This window comes from Meriones unguiculatus, chromosome 17, assembly GCF_030254825.1.
Source record: "Meriones unguiculatus strain TT.TT164.6M chromosome 17, Bangor_MerUng_6.1, whole genome shotgun sequence".
Lineage (NCBI taxonomy): Eukaryota > Metazoa > Chordata > Mammalia > Rodentia > Muridae > Meriones > Meriones unguiculatus.
The window spans coordinates 5,256,298-5,277,508 of record NC_083364.1 but is presented as its reverse complement, the minus strand read 5'-3'; the positions used below and the strand labels follow the sequence as shown (position 1 = coordinate 5,277,508).

Genomic DNA, 21,211 nt, shown 5'->3' with positions numbered 1-21,211 from the left:
AGGTCCCTGTGGAGTGGAGAGGAAGGAAAAGGATTAGGAGAGGCTTCTATCCACCTGCATTTCTCCCCCAGCCCTGAAGCACATTCAAGACTTTTGGCTCTGTTCCCTGTAGCTCTCAGTTCCCTCTCTGTTGGCACGTTAGTGACAGCCTGCTAGCCCCGGGGTATGGACCATGAGACTGCCAGTGCCCGTGTCTGGCAGTGTTTGTGCCAGGAAACAGGCTCAGGGGAAGGAGCAAGCGGTGGCTGTAGGAGTCACTGAGGCCAGCTTCCCACACTCTCTTCATCAGGCGCCCATGGCTTCAGCCTCTTCCCACCCCCTTTGCCCGTTGTGCCTGGCCCAGTCCTACCTCCCCATTGACACTTACGTCAGAACTTAGCTATAAATATGCTCTTAGCATCTTAGTCACTTTCCCTAAGAAGTGCTTCCAGGTTATAAATACCCAGCATCTGCAGCACTGCCTGCCTTGCCACCAGGCTGGCTGGGGGCTGGGGGTAGCAGCAGAACTGAGATCGGGGAAGAAAATAGAAGAAGCAGGACCATTTATCCACCCAAATGAGAACAGCCTGGAGAAGTCTAGAGGTGGGGGGGGAAGGGGACTCAGGGAGAAAATGTGTAGAAGATGACAGATCCTTCCATCCCTCCTCCCCTTAAAAAAAAACAAAAAGCGGAGTCAGAAAAGCGCGTGAATAACATGGAGCTTGTGTTTATTTTTAAATATGCTCTTTTGTTCATTGTGGATTTGTAGCATTCACTTTGATGTCTGAAAATCTTTCATTAAAATTCTGGGTTTTCTCCTTTGATGAATTATTTGCCTTCACCTTAAAGTTTTGCCCATCAGGCAACTATCTCGCTCTGCCTTACCCTGGTCTTGGTCCTGGCCACAGAAATTGCCACTATAAGCGAAGAAACTAGAGCTGAGAGAGGGGTGAAAGTGGGGCACAAAATGGAGAGGAAGAGACACCATGAAGCCTTTTTTGATGGGGATCTTCTCAAGTCAGAGCTGGGATGACATCCATGGCCCTGCTTAGGAAACCCCACAGCTGAGACTTGCAGCTCCCCAGAAGGTTCCTTGCAGGCCTTCTCTTTTGCCTTTTCCACTACAGGGACCTCCTACTCTGGTGGGAGGGGATTATATGTTGAGCAAACACAGACATCACATTACCCAGAGGACAGGTGGGTTTTGCGCAAACCTGGCCTTGGGCTGCAGACATTATCGACCCCATGATACAGGGCTGTCCAGCCAGAGGGAGGAGATGTGAGGAAAGAAGGGCAAAGGTTGAAGGAGGACCAGATCTCAGAGTAAATGCCGCCCTCTCCTTACCCTAGGCCCTCCTCTTCTTGTCCCACTAAGCTTCTAGGCAGGACTCTTGGCAACAACTCTAAGAGTGTGTGAAAGGAAGATGAGCCAGAGTTCTGGCACTGGCTGCAAGAATGCCTCTGCCTCCCACCCTATGTGGCCAACGTTGCTTACTTGGAAATCGATTATTGATTTGTCTCATCTCTTGGAACAAGTACAGAGGGAGATGAGGTTCAGGCAAAAGCTAGTTCATTATTAGGCATGAAGCCATTGAAAGACAGTTCTGGAGAGAGAGAGTGAGGAAGAAGAGGCATGAAATATGAGATGGGTGGAACAGCTCAGTGGAGAAGTCTGTGGGAAGAGAGAGGAAAGCTCCAGTTTCTGGGGCGTCGGGGAAGGTCCTTATAGTAAACAAGGACCCTTTGAGCTATCTCAAGAGGACTTAGTGAGTTATGGGGTTAAGGGGACCAACAAAAACTATGTTCAAAGCTGGGCATGGTGGTGAAGACCATTCATCCTAGCAGAGGCAGATGGACGCTGAGAGTTTTAGGCAAGCCTGCTCTACATAGTGAATTGATGTTCAAACACCAGACTAGAAAAAGGACAAGCCATCAGGACTTCTTAGTATTGGAACAATAATATGATGTGGGCACGATTACACGGCTGGTAAACAAGTGGGAAGCAGGAATAAGAAATATTCTTTTTGTCTCCCCTCCTTTACTTTGTGACAAGGTCTTAACAGTGTAGCCCAGGGCAGCCTAGAGCTAGGTGACCTCAACCTTTAGGTAGGTCTCCCACTTCAAGCCTCTCAAGTGCTGGGATTATGCAGGTGAGCCACTGTGCCTGCTGGAGTTTTTCGGAATTCTGTATCATACCAGGCTTTAGTTTCCAAATGATGTCTCTCTGTGGTCAAACTCATTTGGAAGCTAGAGGACAGGAGACTTCAAATGATGAGACTCAGGTGTGTCAGTCCCCAAGGGCAAAGGAGGACAGAGGACGGGGACAGTGGAGGCTACACAGAGAGTATTTGTTGTATGTTTGGGCAAGGGTCTCAAGATTTGAGAGATGAGCCTTGCTCTGGAAGACAGCAATCTATTCTTTGGTGAACCCCAGGAAGGGTTCTTTAGAGAGCCATAGAATTCAAGGGAAGTTGCTAGGGTGCATCACCGTGGAATGGAAGCCACGGGGGGGGGGGCAGAGGCAGGGAGGCAGAGTAGATTACCGTTGATTAAGGGTGAGCTAAGGGGTCTGCATGTGGTTAACAGTGGATTAACCCCTGGACTAGGGTTGAGGATGAGGGATGTATTGAGTCAATCATGTCCCAGGAGCGAGAAAGGCTGGTGGTCACCAGTGACCCTCTTTAGATGTGGGTTTCCTGCAGGTGACTGAAGGGTGCCTGCTCTCTTAGAAAGAAGGCGCTTACATTCTCATCAGAGCCAGGAATGGAGTCACCCCTCCTTCTGAGGAAGGACATATTTGGAAGGCCATCTCTGCCCACTCTGCCTTGGGCTGCCTTTATCACACATAGGCTAACTGCACCCACAGGCCTCTACCACCATGTCAGGTATGTCCGTCTTGACGATGTTGCTGTCCTTGTCATAGTAGAGCAAAGAGAGAGGGCGCCGAGCTGTGGGCACACAGCATGAACCCCTGCCAGAGGTGCCGGCAGCCGTGTTGGCTTTGAGCAGATTAAGCACTGCAGTGTGAAAGGATGCAGAGATGCCAGGCATACCTGCCACATGCAGTGGGCACTGCCCCATGCAGAAGTTCATAGCGTAGCCTTCAGGCTGGATGATCCAGTCGTGCCAGCCAATCTCCCTGAAGTCTACAAAGAACTCTTGTCGGCAGCACATCCTGGACCCTCCCTGGCAATCCATACCTCGTCGGCGCACCCGCCGCTTGCCCTCAACTCTTACCCGGGCAGCCACAAAAGGCCTGTGGGAAACCCCATCCACGACCACTGAACCGTGGGCCACCTGGTTTTCAGGGACCAGTTCCAGAGTGAGGTGGCCCTGGGTGCAAGCAGCCTGAGCTTCGGGCCCCAGGGGAAGCTGGTGCCAGCCGCTGGCACCCACCTGCAGCAGGTAATGACTCGTCAGGGTGAGGTTGGCGTCTTGTGGTCTCAGCCCGAGGACTCTTATGCTCACGGTCTGGGTGGTATTGGAAGAGAGCTGCACGAAGAACAGGAGGTGGGCCTGCCGGACCTTCATGCCACCCGCAGTTCTATCAGAGAAGTGGAAACTGAGACGAGTCTGGTTGGTGCTGGAGAGGCCTGTGGATATACGAAGCCAGAGTCAGGTCACTGAAGCCTGAGCGTCGGTCCTACCAGTTGCCTCTATCCCCAGCACCTCCCTTGGTCTGAGATGGTGGCGCATGTCGTCCAAGCTAGCACTAAACTCAACATGCAGACAAAGGCAACCTTGAACTGATGATCCTCTCCGCTGGTTCACAGTTACAGGCTTGGAGCATCACCGTGCCCAGTTTTTTGTTGTTGTTGTTGCTTGTTTTACTACTTCTCATTTTTAATTTGTTGTTCTGTGCGCTTGTGTGTATGTGTGGTAGTCACAGATGACTGTGAACTACCATGTGGGTGCTGGGAATCAGATCCAGTCCTCCGGAAGAGAAGCCTGTGCTCTTAGTCATTGAGGTGGCTCAATGACTAACCATATTTATTTATGGTTTTTTGTTTTGTTTTGTTTTGTTTTTTGAGACTGGGTCTCATATATTTCTGGCTGGCCACTAACTTTCCATGTAGTCAAGGCTGGCCTTGAACTTCTAATCTTGTCTCTATCATCCAAGCTGTAGGGTTATAGGTGTGTTTATATGTGATACTATGCCTCTTTTCTTTCTTCCTTCTTTTCTTGTTTTCTCTTTTTTCTTTCTTCCTTTCTTTCTTTTTCTTTCTTTCTTTCTTTCTCTTTTTCCCTCTTTCTCTCTTTCTCTCTTTCTTTCATTGTGTGTGTGTTTAAGTGTCTGTTGGATTCCCTGGAGCTGGAATTAAAAGGTGATTGGGCAACCAGACATGAGTGTTGGGAACTGAACTCAGGTCCTCTGGAAAAGCAGTAACTTTTTTTTTCTTTCTGTTGTTTTTTTGACACAGGGTTTCTCTCACTATATATCTCCTGGCTATCCTGATACTCACTATGTAGACTAGACTGGCCTGCAATTCAGATATCCACCTGTGTCTGCCTCCCAGTGCTGGGAGTGACAGTTTAGTCATCTCTCCAGCTCTGAGAATGAGATGTCGCTATAACAAATAACTAAAAACTGAGTGGATTTGGAACTGAGTAAAAGAGAGAATAATCTGGAGAAGCAGGTTAAAGAACAGCCTAGATTTCCACCAAGTACAGAGGGCATTCTAGTAAGGGATCAAAAACTGAAAGTTATCAGGAGGCAGAGGCAGGCGGATCCCTGTGAATTTAAGACTAGTGTGTAACATAGCAAGTTCCAGACTGACCAGGGCTACATAGTAAGACCCTGTTTCCTTCCTTCTGTCCTTCCTTCCTTTCTCTTCCTATTTCATTTTTGTTTTCTCTGACAGGTTTCTCTGTGTAGCCCTGGTTATCCTGGAAGCTGTTTTGTAGATCAGGATGGCTTTGAAGTTGTGTAGATTTGCCTACACCTGTCTCTTAAATCCTTAAACTAAGGTGTGTGCCACCACATCCAACCCTAAGACCCTGCTTTGAAAAACAAAAATGAAACAAAACACTCAACAAAAAAGTGGAAGATGATAAAGTATGACACTTCTTAGAGATGACTTAAGTGGTCATAATTACAAGAATAATAGAAGGACCTGGAGAGATGGTTCAGAGATTAAGAACTGGTTGCTTTTCCAGAGTTCCTGGGTTCAATTCCCAGGACACAGATGGCAGCTTACAATCATCTGTAACTCCAGTGGGAATTCAATGTCCCTTCTGGTTCTGAGGACACCAGGCATGCATGTGGTGCACAGACATACATGCAGACAAAATATCCATACACATAAAACTTAAAAAAAAATGGTGGTGGCTGAGTGTGATGGTACAGGCCTGTAATTCCAGCGCTTGGGGAAGCAGAGGCAGGTGGATCTTTGAGAGAGATCTCCAGGACAGCCAAGGCTCTACAGAGAAACCCTGTCTCAAAAAAACAATAGACAAACAAAATGGTGGTGGAAGCCAGGCGTGATGGTGTGTGCTTACAATCAATCCCAGCACTTGAAAAGCTGAGGAGGGGTACCATTGTGGATTTGAGACCAGCCTGGACTGGTCAGAATGAAACCCTTTCTCAGGAAAAAAAAAAATTGTTAGTAGAAACAGGAATGGGAAAAAGAATTCTGTTGAAATCTCAGATGAAAACAAGGAATGTCTTGTATCATACTGGAAACTGGAATAAAATCCATTCTTGTTACAAAGGAGCAAATAGCTTGGCTGAATTTTTATAGGTTTTATGGAAAACAGAGATGTGGAGAGGTGAACTTGACTCACCTGTTAGTCTTTCCCTGAGATCTTGTGAAGAAGAGGTTGTTGGCCTCTGCTGCCCGCGTGCTGGGACTACAGGCATGTGCCACCATGCCAGGCAGGTGCCAGCACACTGCTGGAGAGAAAGCCCAGGGCTTCCTGTGTTCTGGAACAGCATTCTTCTACTAAGCTACAGCCCAGCCCAAACCTTGAGTGCAAAGGTTCTCTAACTTCTCGAGGTCCTCCATCCTCCTCCATCTTCATTTCCCTTTAGTCTATGCTAACTGGCATTCTTATCCATATTCATAAGTCATAAACAAAGTCTTTTATGTAGGGGATTCTCATATTTGTATATCTAGGTCAGGGCATTTTGCCTGTGGAGACTGGACCTGGAGATCTGGGTACCACTGAATTCACACCTAAATTAATAACTTGGTAATGGTGGCACAGGAATGTCCTCCTAGCACACTGCGGTTCATATGTTCTGATCAGAGCATCACTGTCATTGCTTCTCTTTCTATTTACCCCTTTCTGTGTGTGAACAGCACTGACGGGATGCCTTCTCGCCTCTTCAAACCCTGGGATTGCCTCTGTCTCTTCCCATATCCAGTCCATCACAAAATGATTCTAAAGAGTAGTAACATCATCACCTTAATTTTTTTTTTTTAGGGGCGATATCTTGAGAGAGGTTCCTACAATGTAGACAAAGCTGGCCTTTAAATTATTCAGTAGCTCAGGCCTTGAGTTAAAGACGCTTCTGTCTTGAGCCCCCGAGTGTTAGGGTAGGTGTGTGCCACCACACCTGACTGTACATTTCTTTATTTCTCCATTACAACTGCCCATTTCCTCATCATCTCTCATCTTCCCTACTGAAGTATCCTTTTCTCTGCCTTCGTGGTGCTGGTATTACAGCAATGTACCACCCTGTGTGGCTTTTGTTTCATTTTTGTCATGCTGGAAACTGAACCCCAAGTTCCACTGATGGACTGCTTGCAATGGAGCCTGGGTTTCCATCCCCAGCAGGAAATAAGACAAGTTGTGGTGCACAAGCACAAACTCCCAGCACTGAGGACCTGCGAAGCAGGAGAATGAGGCATTCAAAGTCATGCTCAGGTATACAGGGTGTTCAAGGCCAGCAAGAGCTACATGAGACCTCAAAAACAAAAGCAAGGGCTCGAGAGGTGGCTCAGTGGGTAAGAGAGTTAACTGTTCTTCCACTGGACTCAAGTTCAAATTCTGGCAGCCACTTTGGGTGGCTCTCAATCATCTGCAACTCCAGCTCCAAGAGAATCTGCCCCCTATGGCTCAGTAGGCCCCTGCAGTTACATGTTCACACACGCATACATACACACACACAATTTAAAACAATAAAGAATGAAATCTAACATACAAACAAGTAAACAAAACCCAGGAACAACAAAAGACTATTGTATCATTGGTTCCCAATGACCAGTGCCTTAGAATATTCATGACTTTAGGCAGCACTTTCATGGCCTTGCAGTGGCTTAGCCAGTGAGACATTAGCAAGTAGCTGGTCAGGGTTGTAAGTGGTGAGAGATCCTGCGGAAAGAGACCTTGGAGGATCAGGGTCTCTCAGAGGCAGTCCAGTGCCATAGCTGTCGTCTGCATATGGTGGCTTGAGTGGCCTTAGTAGACCGCCTGGGTCACAAAAGCCTCCAGCTACACTAAGCCAAGACCCAGAATCACAACACCAGGGAACCGACTGCTAAGCTGAATGTGACGGGGGCGCGTCTTCTCCTTGCAGTCTGAAGCAGGAGGACTGTTGGAAATTCTAGGTCAGTCTCACCTGCAGAGTGAGACTCTGATGAACAAACAAACAGAAAACAAGGTTAAAAATATAAAAAGAAAAAGGGTTTTATGTTAGGGCTGCTGTAGTGCAGGCAATAGAGTGATTGCCTAGTCTGTGCGAGCCACAGACAAAACAAAACAAACAGAGTTCCCATAACAGCAGCAGCAGCCCTAACATAAAATATATACTATTAATAAGTGACAGAAAGGGGATGCATTGGGAATGTGGTGCTGCCGCCATAACCCACACCAAAATTTGTACTATTCACCTTGGGCCTCGGTGGCAGGCAAAGTCCGGAAGGACAGAGAAGAGCGTGTTAGCACAGGCAGAAGTGAGGAGGCTGCTGTGGAACTTGGAGAAAGAGGAACTCAAGTTGGGGGGTTGTCTATCACCTGCAGCAACTTGGATGCCAGAAACCATTTCTAATTAAGTTGTGACTTTAGCTAGAGAGATTTCCTGGCATAATGCTGAAAATGCCAATTGTCTTGTTTTAGCTTCCTGTGATAAGACATTTCAGGAGACATGCATTGGAGGGGGAAGAGGGAAGATACAGGCGGGGCAGAGTGGGGGATCCATGGAGCCAGGAGTGGTGACTCACACCTGTAATTCTAGTAGCATTTGGGAGGGTGAGGCAGGAGGATTGCTGTGAGTTTGAGGCCAACCTGGACTTAGTGAGTTCTAGGACAGCCTGGACTACAGTGTGAAGCCCTGCTTCAAAGAAACAAAACATGCACATTTAAAAAAAAAATTATTCAGTTTCCCAGCAGAATTTAGAGAAAATATTTCTAAAAGGGCTTGAAAGATTGAAAAGTAAGAAAGATCCTTTTTCCTTCCTTTTCAGTTGACTCTCTGCAGAGAACCTGGATTAAATTACTAGCATACACATCAGGTATGCTGCCTGTAACTCCAATTCCAAGAGATCAGATGCCCTTTGACCTGACCTCTATATAGTATACACAAACTCACAGAGGTATGAGTCACACACACACACACATACACACACAAAGTAGACAAATAAACAAACCTTTAAAAAATTTTATTTATTTGTTATTTATACAGCATTCTGCCTGCATGTATGCCTGTGCATCAGAAGAGGGCACCAGCTCTCATTATAGATGGTTATCAGCCACCATGTGGTTGCTGGGAATTGAACTCAGGATCTTTGAAAGACCAGCCAGTGTTTCTAATCTCTGAGTCGTTTCTCCAGCCCAACAAACCTTTTCTTTTCTTTCTTTCTTTCTTTCTTTCTTTCTTTCTTTCTTTCTTTCTTTCTTTCTTTCTTCTTTTTAAGGCTCTTTTTCTTCCTTCTTCTTCTTCTTCTTCTTCTTCTTCTTCTTCTTCTTCTTCTTCTTCTTCTTCTTTTTCTCAGATAGGATTTCTCTGTGTAGCCCTGGCTGTCCTAGAACTCACTCTTTAGATCAGGTTAGCCTCAAACACAGAGATCTGCCTGCCCCTACCTCCTGAGTGCTGGGATTAAAGGCATGTATCACCATGCCAGGACAAAAGACTCTTAAAGTAAAAAATAACCTTGGGACCAAAAAATAAAAATCCTTGTTGGATATAGCTGTCTGAATCTCTAAATTCAAAGCCATCCTGGTCTAAACAAAGAGTTCCGGGTCAGCCAGGGATACATAGTGAGATCCTGTCTGCGGTGGTTTGAGCAGGTATGGCCCGCATATGGCCTGCATAGACACGTGTGTCTGAGCGCTTGGTCCACAGGGATCGTCGTTATGAGGAGGTGTGGCCTTGATGGAGTAGGTGTGGCTTTGCTGGAGGAAGTGTGTCACTGTGGGGGCCGGCTTATGTACTCAAAGCTATTCATGGTGTGGCCCACAGTCTCCTCCTGCTGCCTGCGCAGAACTCTCAGCAACTTCTCCAGCACCAGTCTGCCTGCACACTGTCATGCTTCCTGCCATGAAGACAATGGACTAAACCTCTGAAACTGTAAACCAGCCTCAGTTAAATGTTTTCCTTTATAAGAGTTGCCAGGAAGTGAAGCCAGGTGGTGGCGCACGCCTTTAATCCCAGCACTCAGGAGGCAGAGGCAGGTGGATCTCTGAGTTTGAGGCCAGCCTGAGCTACACAGTGAGTCCAGGATAGCTATGGCTACACAGAAAAACCCTGTTTTGAAAAACTGAAAAAAAAAGAAACATGAGCATCTGAGGCAGCTAAGCGTAGGAAAGTATGGTGCCCCGAGACTGCCATTTGGTTTTAGTTACACACACTACCCCCCCTTAAAATAATGTACTTGGCAGCCTTGCTCCTTCATCTGCACAAAGAAGACAGACACACACCCCTCTCCCAGCAACACACCCAGCAATTTTAGGACCCCCTAGCCTCTAACTTGCATTGGATTACAGATTCTCCCATCCTTGAACGATGATATGAGCTCCCCTGCCCCTGGTAACAATCAAATTCAGACAGTTTCTATTCAAATATATTCCCAACATATTCAGGTATGAAGAACTAAAGGGCTGATCTGGTCTGAACTGGTTCTGAGTGTGTGCACAGTAAGACAAAACTGTCCTCTGGTGACTTTTTAGAGAGAATCCCCTATTTTCCATCTTATGCATAACCCGGCATTCATATGATAAAATCATACGCACTATGGGAAGGAAAATGAATGTATGGCCTAATCTATTAATCAAGATAGTGAACCTTATAGACTACATACATTCCTTAGGAACCAGCTTTTTCTTTGAACCCCACAAAAGAAATCCCCAAACAACACTTGGAGCCCTCAAGTGCCCTTTTTCATGCGAGCCAGTTATCCCCTTTCATCTGTGTTACTGATTTGCTCCAGATAAAATTGTCTTGCTTCTTCTGTAAATCTGTGTGGGCCTTTATTTCCAATCACTTGAATATGAACCTGAAAACACCTGGCTCAGACCCAATCCACCAGAAACACATTGAGTGTGAGAGCAAGAGACTGGGGTTAAGAAAAGACAGTATTGGGCTAGAGAGATGGCTCAGAGGTTAAGAACACTGGCTGTTTTCCAAAGGTCCTGAGTTCAATTCCCAGTAACCACAAAACCATCTATAATGAAATCTGGTGCCCTTTTCTGGTGTGCAGGCACACATGCAGGCAGAATGCTATATAAATAGTAAATAAATAAGAAAGAAAAGACTGGATTTTAACACCCCAGAGTGGGTTTGGTTTCTTAAGAGAAAGTTGTGGAGCCCATGGTGTTAAAGAAAAATTTAATAGTCAAAGAAAGAGTAGTCTTGGATAGAGATAATTAAAAATGAAAAATGAAAAGATGTCCTCAGCACTGCAAAAGTACAGAACAAAAGAGAAAGGAGTACCTGAAATCCCAGCACTTGGGAAGCAGAGGTAGGAATGCTGTGTGCTAGAGGCCAAGATAGATGGATTGTGAGTTCCAAGATAGATGGATGGGTAGATAGATAGATGATATGCGATAGATAGATAGATAGATAGATAGATAGATAGATAGATAGATGGATGATAGGCAGGTACATGATAGTAGATAGATGGATAGATAGATAGATAGATAGATAGATAGATAGATAGATAGATGGATGGATGATAGGCAGGTACATGATAGTAGATAGATGGATGGATGGATGATAGGCAGGTACATGATAGTAGATAGATGGATAGATGGATGGATGATAGGCAGGTACATGATAGTAGATAGATGGATAGATGGATGGATGGATGATAGGCAGGTACATGATAGTAGATAGATGGATGGATGATAGGCAGGTATATGATAGTAGATAGATGGATGGATGGATGGATGATAGGCAGGTACATGATAGTAGATAGATGGATAGATGGATGGATGGATGATAGGCAGGTACATGATAGTAGATAGATGGATAGATGGATGGATGGCTGATAGGCAGGTACATGATAGTAGATAGATGGATGGATAGATGGATGGATGGATGATAGGCAGGTACATGATAGTAGATAGATGGATGACAGACTAGAGGGCTCTGTACTCACTTGCAAACAGTGGCCATTTCTAGTTCAAAAGTCAGGACATTTTTGAAGTAGAGCAAGGAGCCAAGAGCTCTCCCACAGAGCAGAGTCAGCCAAGGGAGGAAATTACTGGTACACTGAGATATGTGGTAGAGAGGAAACCAGGGCTTTATGGGCCAGTGCTGGGCTTGGTGGCTCATACCTGCCCAGAATTGAGGCAAGAGGAGCCTGAAATTGAGGCCAGCAAGACATATCCAAGAGGGTCTGTGTCCCATTCTCCGTAGGGTTCTGAAGGAGACTGTCTTTTGTGGTCACCCTCTCCCTGTGTAAGCCTCAGCATGATGTTAGTTGGGAAGGAGGAAGATAGAACTCATTTTTAGGACATAGGCAGTGGTGTGTTAGTAAATATTTAACAGCTGGTCTCCAGGACGGAAGAACCTTAAAAGCCCTGATTTGCAGAGATTGACAGTTTCTCTAGCATAAATTATTCCATGAAGTCTAATTTTAAGCTTCTAATGTGACATAAGTGAACCATTTGCCATCAGCTGCCATAAGGCAGTATGAGTCTGCTTTGCAACACCACTGAAGATCCCTGAGCCTGGAGAGAAGTACCAGAGACTTAGCCTTCCGAATTAGGGGATGACACTGTGGACCTCAAACCTGATCCTAATGGTGGGATGGATGAAAATGTGATGTGGAAGAACCTACAGAGGGTGGCTGTATTTTGTAAGACTGTGAAGGAAGTGAAGTATTGGGGGCCAGAGATAGATTACCGTGGGTTGCTGTGTTGGCCTCCCCCACCCTGAACACCCTGGTTTGCATGATTTTATCCAGTGTTCCACCCCACCCTGATTCTGGACCTGGCCAAAGTGACATGCTTTATCAATGGAACAAAAGTAAACAGTGTATGTTAGAAGCTGGACAATCATTTACGCTGCAATTGACCTCTTGGAGTCCAGCCACTGCCTTTTAAAGAAAGTTGGGCTAGAATGGTCAGAAGAAGGCTGCTGTGGATTTATTTATTTAATTATTTATTTATTTTTGCTTGTGTTCCCTCAAACTTCATATGTTGAAGCTGGGCCTGTGTCTGTAAACCCAGGGTTTGTGTTGCTAAGGCAGAGAGTGTTTAGCCAAATCTGAGCTGCATTGTGAGTTTCAAGCCAGCTTGGGCTATGTAAGGAGACCCAGTTTCAAAAGAGGGGGGGATCGTGTTGAAATCTGAATCCTAAAGTAATAGTGTTAGGAGGTGGAGCCTGTGGGAGGCTGCTAGGTCGTGAGAGCGGAGCCTGGCGAGGGGGATTCAGGTTCTGTGAAAACAGATTTCAGAATTTCCTCCTGGCTTTCTGCCTAGTGAAGAAACAGAGAGAGGAGACCCTCCCGGACAGGAGCTCTGCACTCTCGATTTCCTGCTCCTTCCTGCTTTCTAGCAATCTAAGGACTTTATATATATTGACCCATTTAAGTCTCTAAGCTATCCTCTCACCATCCTCATTTATGAATGAGAAAACTTACTATTAACCACACAGGTCACTGAGCTACTGAGTGGCTCTGCAAGTGTGGGAGCCCAGGTGGGGTTGCGGCATAACTGTGCTGGGTCTTGAAGCGGGAGGAGTGCAGGAGCCATTCAGGAAAGGAGCAAAGGAGGATTGCTGTCTCCAGACCTAGCACGGAGCTTGTGGTAGCCTTGCCTTTTGTTTCTAAGCAGGAAGATTTCCTCCTCTTTTCTCTAGCTCTCTTCTCTGTGGAAGTAATTCTTTCTTTCCTCTACCTTTGATCCTTCATTTGTTTTTGAGACAGGATTTCTCTGTGTGTCCTTGGCTGTTCTGGAACTCTGTAGACCAGGCTGGCTTTGAACTCATAGAGGCCCGCCTCTGCCTCTGCCTCAGAGTGCTGGGACTAAAGGCACGCACCAACACTGCCCAGCTCCAAGACTGAATTTCTTCCTTCTGAGTTCTATTTGACCTTTTTCTGACATGAGGACTGTAATCCGGAGGTATGGTGTTTTACTTTTTCTCTTTGTACATGAATGGGAAATTCTTGCGGAAGATGAGGTGGAGGTTATGGACAGATCCAGGGGCCAGAGAAATCACACACTCACCAGTAATCAACCCTTGGCCTGGGGAGTGGCAGGCTCACATGTGGAGGGTTAGATTCTGAGAGAGAGAAGCCAGAGGGGATGAAGTTTCTAAAGAAGCAAAACTTAACATTTTCCAGCTCCCACCAGGTGGACCTGACCTAGCTTAGAGAACCTGGAGATCGCGAGCCCAGGTGCTGGAAGGTAGGATGGTTTGGGAGAGGAAGTCAGAATCAAACTTGGGGAGGAGACTTTTTCCCTTCCTAGAGAGGTCAAGTTTAGGGGCAGAGCTGTAGACCATGAACCTACCTGGGTCAGCAAAGCTGATGATCTCATATTCTTGTTCCTGGTCATGCTCCAGTGGGGTTTCCTGCTGAGGCCCACAGATGTGTCGCAGCGCCGTCTTCAGAGCAGCTCTGGACACAGGCCGGCTCAGTGTGGGGCGCTGGCGGAGATGCAGCTTTTCCAGGATACTTTTCTTGGCCAAATCGAGAAGCAGCTCCCGCTGGCTCTCCAGGTCAAAGGTGGCCCCCCAACACGCTGGACATGTAGCACCAGTTTTGAGGTTGGCCACTGTGGCTGCAGTTAGGAACAAAAGAGCCAGGAGCAAGGAGGAGGTCATTGCTGGGGGAGATCCTCCTTGAAGGATGCAAAGCCACCTCAGCATCTCAACATTAGTGGCCTCAACTCTGTCCTAGCCACCAGAGACCCTGGGAAGAGTGTGCCTCCAGCTGGCATGATTCCTTCTGTCAGAGACACAGCAGCCAAACATCTGGCTTAAAAAAATGAAGCCTGTACAGGTGGAACTTGGCAGAATGCTCCAGTAGGGCAGTGGAAGTACAGGGGGAGGGGTTGGGGAATGGGCAATGAGGGTGCTTTGTTTGAAGAAAGAGTTGTCTGTCCCTTGCCGCTGCTGGTTGGTTGTTAATTAAATGAGCTTACAGGCCTGGGGACAAAGGTTAGAGACTTGCTGTGAAGCCTGGGGAAAAGGCACTAAGCAGAGCTTTTGTGATTGTTGTGATTTCAGGGGCTGAGGCATGACAATCACAAAAACTCAGGCTTAAAAAAAAAATGCCAGGTGGTCTACGCCTGTAATCCTAGCACTCAGGTAGGCAGAAGCAGGCAGATCTCTGTGAGTTCAAGGCCAGCCTGGTCTACAGAGGGAGTCCAGGACAGCCAAAGCTACATAGAGAAATCCTGTCTCAGGAAACAAACAAACAAACAAACAAAAGTGACATTTTGCATGTGCATGGTGTGTGGTTGGGTCAGATTCTCACATGGCTCAGGCTGGCTTTGAACTTGCTTTGTAGTGGTGGTTGGTTTTGAACTCCTACCTCTGCTTCTCATATCTGGTCTCACAGGTGTTGGTATAATGTTCTTTTGGAATGTATACATCTTACCCTTGTTCATTCAAATGCTGATTTCTCTCCCCCACTACCTGATTTCAATCTGGACATTGTATTGTGATACTTATTCTAAGCCTCATCTGTCTCAAGTTTGTGTAAACACGCCACCATTTGTTCTCTAAACTATCAATTAAAACAACCAGCCACAATGTTGAGCGATGGAGAGGATAGGGTGGGACATCCTGGTTCAGAGTGGGAGGAAGAGGAGAGGAAACAGGAGGAGAGGAAGGAGTAGGAGGGAGGAGAGGAGAGGAAGCAGGAGGAGAGGAAGGAATAGGAGGAAGGAGAGGAGCAGAAGCTGGGAGAGGATCTGGAGAGAGGTCTTGGAACGACCTGGAGAAATGAACTGGACCTAAGATATCACTAAAAGCAAGTATAATGGGTAAATCTTAATGGTAGGAAACTATGCGGGCTTGGAGGTTTAGGATGGAGTAACTATTGCCCAGTATTGTGTTCTAGGTTAACTAGTCTCTATGTGGTGATTTGGTTATACAGCTGTTTAGGATTAACTGCAGCTTTACTAAAAGATATGTCAATAATACATATTAATAACCAAATACAACACACAGGCATGGACTACCATATCCAATTAAAAGAGTGACTCTTTTGTTTGTTTGTTTTTGAGACAGGATCTCATAGTGTAGCCTTGGCTGCCCTGGAACTGGCTGTGTAGACCCTCCTGGCCTTGTACTCACAGAGATCTGCCTTTGCCTCCCAACGGCTAGGATTAAAGGCATGAGCCACTCCTCCTAGTTTTTCTCTACTTCTTAAAGCCCACCTACCCCATCTTAGGGGGCTATCTTGTGGGTCTTAGCCCAAACACCTTTGTTAGTTCTGGTTGGATTTTCCCCACTAAGTCAAAGTTATCATCTGAAAATTAAGGGAGGGGGAGAGAAATGTCCAGATGTTCCCAGTGCGCCATGTCAGAAACATAGGTGGGCATGTCAGAATCATTGAAAACCATACATTTACCATGTCAGTTCCATTGGCTGCAACTTACCAAGTAGTCTCAGTTTCCCTTGATAGCATGCCCATCTGTTGGTGATCAACAGTTTCTTTTGAGGAACCTTATTGAATACAGAGGCCAAGAGCTGACACAGATACAAAGAGTCACTGTGGGTGGCTAGACTCCAGAGTCTCAGAGCAGAGGTAGAAGACACAGGATTACAGGAAAGTGAGGTGTAGAACTATCTCTAAAACTGGAGGGATAGATGGAAATATGGACAGATGGATGACCTAGAAAGTGGTTTGCCTGTGGAGGCCAGAAGAGAATATCAGATTTTTCTGGAGCTGAACTTTTAGCTGTTTGTGAGCTGCCATGTGGGTACTCAGAGTCAAACTTGGGTCCTCCAAAATAGCAGCCAGTGCCCTTAACCACTGAGCTGTCTTTCTAGCCCCCTTCTAATGGTTTTAATATACTCATGTGCTTCTGTGTTTCCAGTCTTATTTCCATGAACATAGAGGTGCTGACATTTTATTTGTAGGAATAGCTTATTCTTCCTACAGTCTGTGCCTCCTGTTCAACAGGTGTTGGTGTTTACATGCACAAATGAGATTCAAGGTCCTCCTGACTTGTCATTTACACCCAACTACTGGTTAGTAAAAGGGTGTTACCCAGGACAAAACTGCCCACAGCCACTGTTTCACACAACTTGGATCAGGACAGCAACTCAGAGCAGGGTGTGGCTTGGTCTCCACATCAACTTCCTATATCCTCGGTAGGTAGCTAGACTGATGGTGGGAAAGGGACTGAAGGTCTAGATTTTCTCAATTTCTGCAGTCAGTTCTAACTTTTGAGATTTCTCAAGAGTCCCAAGTAGTAAGTCCCCAAGAAAGGAATTCTGTTTCCACCTAGCAAGGTTGGAGGTTGGAGAGCAGGCTCTTTTTTTTTTTTTTTAAAGATTTATTTATTTTATGTATACACCTGCCAGAAGAGGGAATCAGTTCACATTATAGATGGTTGTGAGCTACCATGTGGTTGCTGGAAATTGAACTCATGACCTTTGGAAGAGCAGACAGTGCTCTTAACCACTGAGCCATCTCTCCAGCCCCCAAAAACAGGCTTTTTAAGCTGATAGTTTTGGCTAAAATTTGACTCTCTTCCTATGGGGGGAAAAATCTGGAAGGGATGGGGCTGGGAACTGGGGCTTGGCACATGGTAGGAGAGAGGCCTAGCACAAATACATACTAATTTGCCAAAACTCTGAGCTAGTTACTTCATCTTTCTTGCTTTAATTTATTCATGAGACATGGGGAAAATGATCTCCCATGAGACATGGGGATCTCCATGAGACATGGGGACTAAGAATTCAAATGCTGTAATCAATGCTTTTTTTAAAAAAACTATCTTGACATGAACTTAAAGTAAGGTCATTTATGATTCTTTAAAAATTGATTAAAATTTTATTTTAAACAATTTATTAATAAAATCATCATACATCAAAGTTAACCAAACCCAAAGTCTATACAGTTCAAAAAACTTTATTTTACTTTTATTTTATGTGCACTGGTGTTTTGCCTGCATATATGAATGTGTGAGGATGTCAGATCTTGGAGTTACAGACAGTTGTGAGCTGCCATGTGGGTGGGATTTGAATCTAGGACCTCTGGAAAAGCAGTCAGTGCTTTAACCACTGACCCATCTCTTTAGCTCCAGAAACATTTTTCTTTTGAGACAGGGTCTTACTGTAGCTCTGGCTGTCCTGAAACTCTGAGAGATCCACCTGCCTTTGCTTCTCAAGTGCTGGGATTAAAAGTGTGTGCTACCATGTCTGGTGAACTTTTTATTTTTTTTTAAGTCTTTGAAATTTTAACTCCATAATTTCTTTCCTCCCTGCAATCCTGCCACGGGTTTATCTCCTTGGGCTCTCTCAAATTCATGGTCGCAATAAATAAATAAATAAATGAATAAATGTTAAATATGTTTGTATATTATATATATATTTTAAATAATGCATATCAAATATATTAAACAGATATATTCCTATATATCTATGGGGTCCATTCTTTGTTTTTTAAGATTTACATATACATATATATGTATGCATATATACACACATACACATACTGGACTTCATATATATATATATATATATATATATGCACAATGGACCTTCTCAGTCCATATAATGTTAATGTTACCTGTGACCTGTGTGTGTATGTTCAGGTTCAGGGCTGACCAATTGGGGGTGCTCTTCCCTGGGGAAGAATCTTCTTAGGATCTCGGGATTCCTCAGCTGCCTTTAGCTTTGTCTAGGGCTGAGGCTCTGAAAGCTTTCCCACTTCCATGTCAGCATGATTGGCATCATCATTGTTCAGGGCTTGTTTAGGCAGCCATGTTGATCCATGGGACTTACAGATTCAATGAGCTTTATGCAGAACTCTGAAGCTGTGAAGATTCATACTAGATTTTACATTTTCATTCTCAAATATATATATATATATTTGAGAATATATATATATATAATATATTGGGTAGTCCTGGCCTGCCTGGAACTCTATGTAGACCAGGCTAGCCTGGAACTCATAAAGATCCACAATTAGCAATATTTTTTAAAAACTAAAAATTTTTTTTTAAAGTCAGGGTCTCATGCATATCCCAGGCTGGCCTGGAGCTTGCTGTGTAGCTGACGATGACCTTGAACTCTTGAACCTCCTACCTTCACCTTCCAGGTATTGGAATCACAGCTGTCTCAGTTGCGTTTCCAATGCTGTGATAAAACGCCACGACCAAGGCAACTTATAAAAGGAAGTGTTTAGTTTGGGGCTATTTTAGAAAGTTAGAGTCTATCACATCGTGGTGGGAAGCAGCAGCAGAGAGCTCGGGTCTTGATCCACATGGGTGGAGCGACAGCTAAGGTGTACCGGCTTTTGCAGCCTCAAAGCCCAACTCCAGCGACACACCTCCTCCAACAAGGCCACGCCTCCTAATCCTTCCCGAACAGTTCCACCAACTGGGACCAAGCCTTCAAACACAGGACCCGACGGGGCCCATTCTTTCTTTATTCCTTCTTTCCAGCACTGCGGAGGCAGAGGCAGAGGCAGGTGGATCTCGAGAGTTCGAGGCCAGCCTGGTCTAGAATACATAGTGAGTTCAAGACAGTAAGGGCCAGAGACGTCTCTCAAAGCCAAAACCCAAAAATACGAGCTTTATTTTGGGCACAGGAGTAGCAGTCCCAGCTAGCCGTTGGTAGTGGTACCTAGTAGTCAGAAACACCAGCTCTCTGAAGACTGAGGCTAGAGGACTGCGGGGTCGGGGCCCAGCCTGGGCTACTGAGCCCCCATGTAAGTCCTAACTGAAAGTCCGGGTAAGCGCTGTGCGGAGGACTGCGGGGTCGGGGTCCAGCCCCGGGAGGCGCTGCGTCCCGGACGACGACCGTGCAGCCGGCCCTGCGCCTGGACGGGTCGGCTCCGGGGGCTTCCGGACCGCGCAGCCAGGCGTGTCCGGGAGCGCGCCAGCGCCGAGGCGGGAGCGCGCGCGGGGGCGCCGCGGGCCCGGGGACGCGCACACAGGAAGCAGGGACGCGAGCGGCGCAGGACGCGCTGACGACCACGTCGAACGTGGTGACGTAGCGCGCAGGCCGCAGCGGGGGGCGGACTCCGGGCCTTTCTTCCCCTTCTGCTTCTCCCCCTCCCCCCTTTTCTCCCTCTCCGGGTTTGGGCCCCCTTCTCTCCCCCTCTCCCCCCTCCTTCCCGGACCCTCTCCCCTCCCCCGCCCCGCTCCCCTGCCTCCCCGTCCCGGGCCCCGGGGAGACCCCCTCCGAGGAGAGCCCGCCCCCAGAAGCGCGCCGCCGCCGTCGGGGCCGAGCGGCGGTGGGCCCGGGCGGCGGGCGGACACCGGGCGCCCTCCCCGCTCCGGCCCCCGTGAGGTGAGGCCACCTCCGGCCGGGGGGCGGGCGGCGCGCGGGCCGGGGGCGTGGCGGGGCCGGGCGGGCCGGGGGTGGCGGGTCGGGGCGTAGCGCCCGGGGAGGGTCGGCCCACGGGAGCGCGCGGAGCGGGGGCGGTGGGCCGGGGGGAGGGGCGGCGCCACCTGTGGCCTGTGCGGGCCCGGGGTTGCGTGCGAGCGAGTGAGCGAGCGTGCCAGCCTGCGTGCGTGCGTGCCAGCCTGCGTGCGTGCGTGCGTGCGGCGCCCTTGGCCGCGCTGGAGGGCGGGGAGCGCTGCCGGGGTGTCCGTTTGCTGGGAGCCTTCAGAGGATGGGAGCTGGGAGCTGGACCGGCTTTGAGTCGGCACGTGCGGGAAGGTGTTCTGGCGCTTGAAGAATTTGGGCCTGTGCTGAGCTCACAACTCACGCTTCCTCGTAGGGACTAAACGTTTTTCAACGTTTGTCACCATTAGTAACCGCAGAGATACTGATTTGCTTTCCCATGGTGGTGAGGAGTGACCGACTCCACAGCCCCAGAACTGCATTAAAACCGAAGGAAGAAGAGTGGGAAAATTCAAATTCAGATCCTAGTCGAAGAAGTAGCATTGTATGGTTTTTGTTTATTTGTGCCCCCCCCAGGACTGATGTTTACACATACCACTTGCCATCACATATTTGTAGCATTTTATTGTATGTCAGTCATTTGAGGTCCCTCTTGTAAATGCATTTTTTTCCTCTCTTCAGTAAAATAAGTTTCCTCACTCCACAAGACTCAGTCATCAAGATCAAAGTTGAAATAGATGTGGAAAGTTGAGAGTTAGGCTATATCATTTCACTTTATTAGATGTATTTTTCCTTCCGAGTAGCTAATTTCTACAGTGATTTCTAGAACATAGAACCTTGATGAAATGTCAGCAAAAATTAAACTTTAAGCACTGTATTTCCAGCCAGGTGGGTGGTGGTGGTGCACTCCTTTTATCCCAGCACTGGGAAGTGGAGGTAGGAGGATCTCGGTTTGAGGCCGGAACGGCCAAGGGCTCTCCCTAACAGTCCCCAACACGAGTTGCAATTCTAGTTTTGTGTGCAATGCATGATCCGCAGAGTTTCACAGTTTAAAATTTATCACATAAAGCCTGCTATAAGTCGGGCACTCGAGAAGTGAAGACTTCTCAAATTAGGAGTTTAAAGCTAGCCTAGTTTACAGGTAAAGAGGTCAGCCTGGACTAGTGAGACCATGTCTGAAGAAACAAACCAAACCAACAATAAGACAAACGCTAGTAGGATCAGTGCAGACCTGTAATTCCAGCACCAGATCCTGTGTTTGAGGCCAACCATGATTATAGGATCAAGCTCAAGTTTTCTTTGTTTTTTAGA

General features: G+C 46.9%; 2 protein-coding genes across 13 annotated transcripts in view; one reads left to right on the top strand and one right to left on the bottom strand.

The window, feature by feature from the left end:
* Positions 1 to 690: 690 nt before the first annotated feature.
* On the bottom strand, positions 691 to 14,376 carry Inhbc (inhibin subunit beta C). The gene is made up of 2 exons (XM_021658165.2): positions 13,879 to 14,376; positions 691 to 3,572 (listed from the first exon to the last, which is right to left on the bottom strand). Exons 1-2 carry the CDS (start codon positions 14,234 to 14,236, stop codon positions 2,830 to 2,832), a joined length of 1,101 nt encoding a protein of 366 aa, XP_021513840.1. The 5' UTR covers positions 14,237 to 14,376; the 3' UTR covers positions 691 to 2,829.
* Positions 14,377 to 19,685: 5,309 nt separating this feature from the next.
* Positions 19,686 to 21,211, top strand: part of R3hdm2 (R3H domain containing 2) — a 118,158-nt gene continuing 116,632 nt past the window's right edge. For 11 of the 12 annotated variants that reach the window (XM_021657983.2, XM_021657962.2, XM_021657976.2 and 8 more), the window contains exon 1: positions 19,687 to 19,843. The gene's annotated coding sequence lies outside the window, so the exon portion shown is untranslated. Of the gene's footprint in view, positions 19,844 to 21,211 lie in introns of all 12 variants that reach the window. The other variant, XM_021657928.2, reaches the window with a different exon arrangement.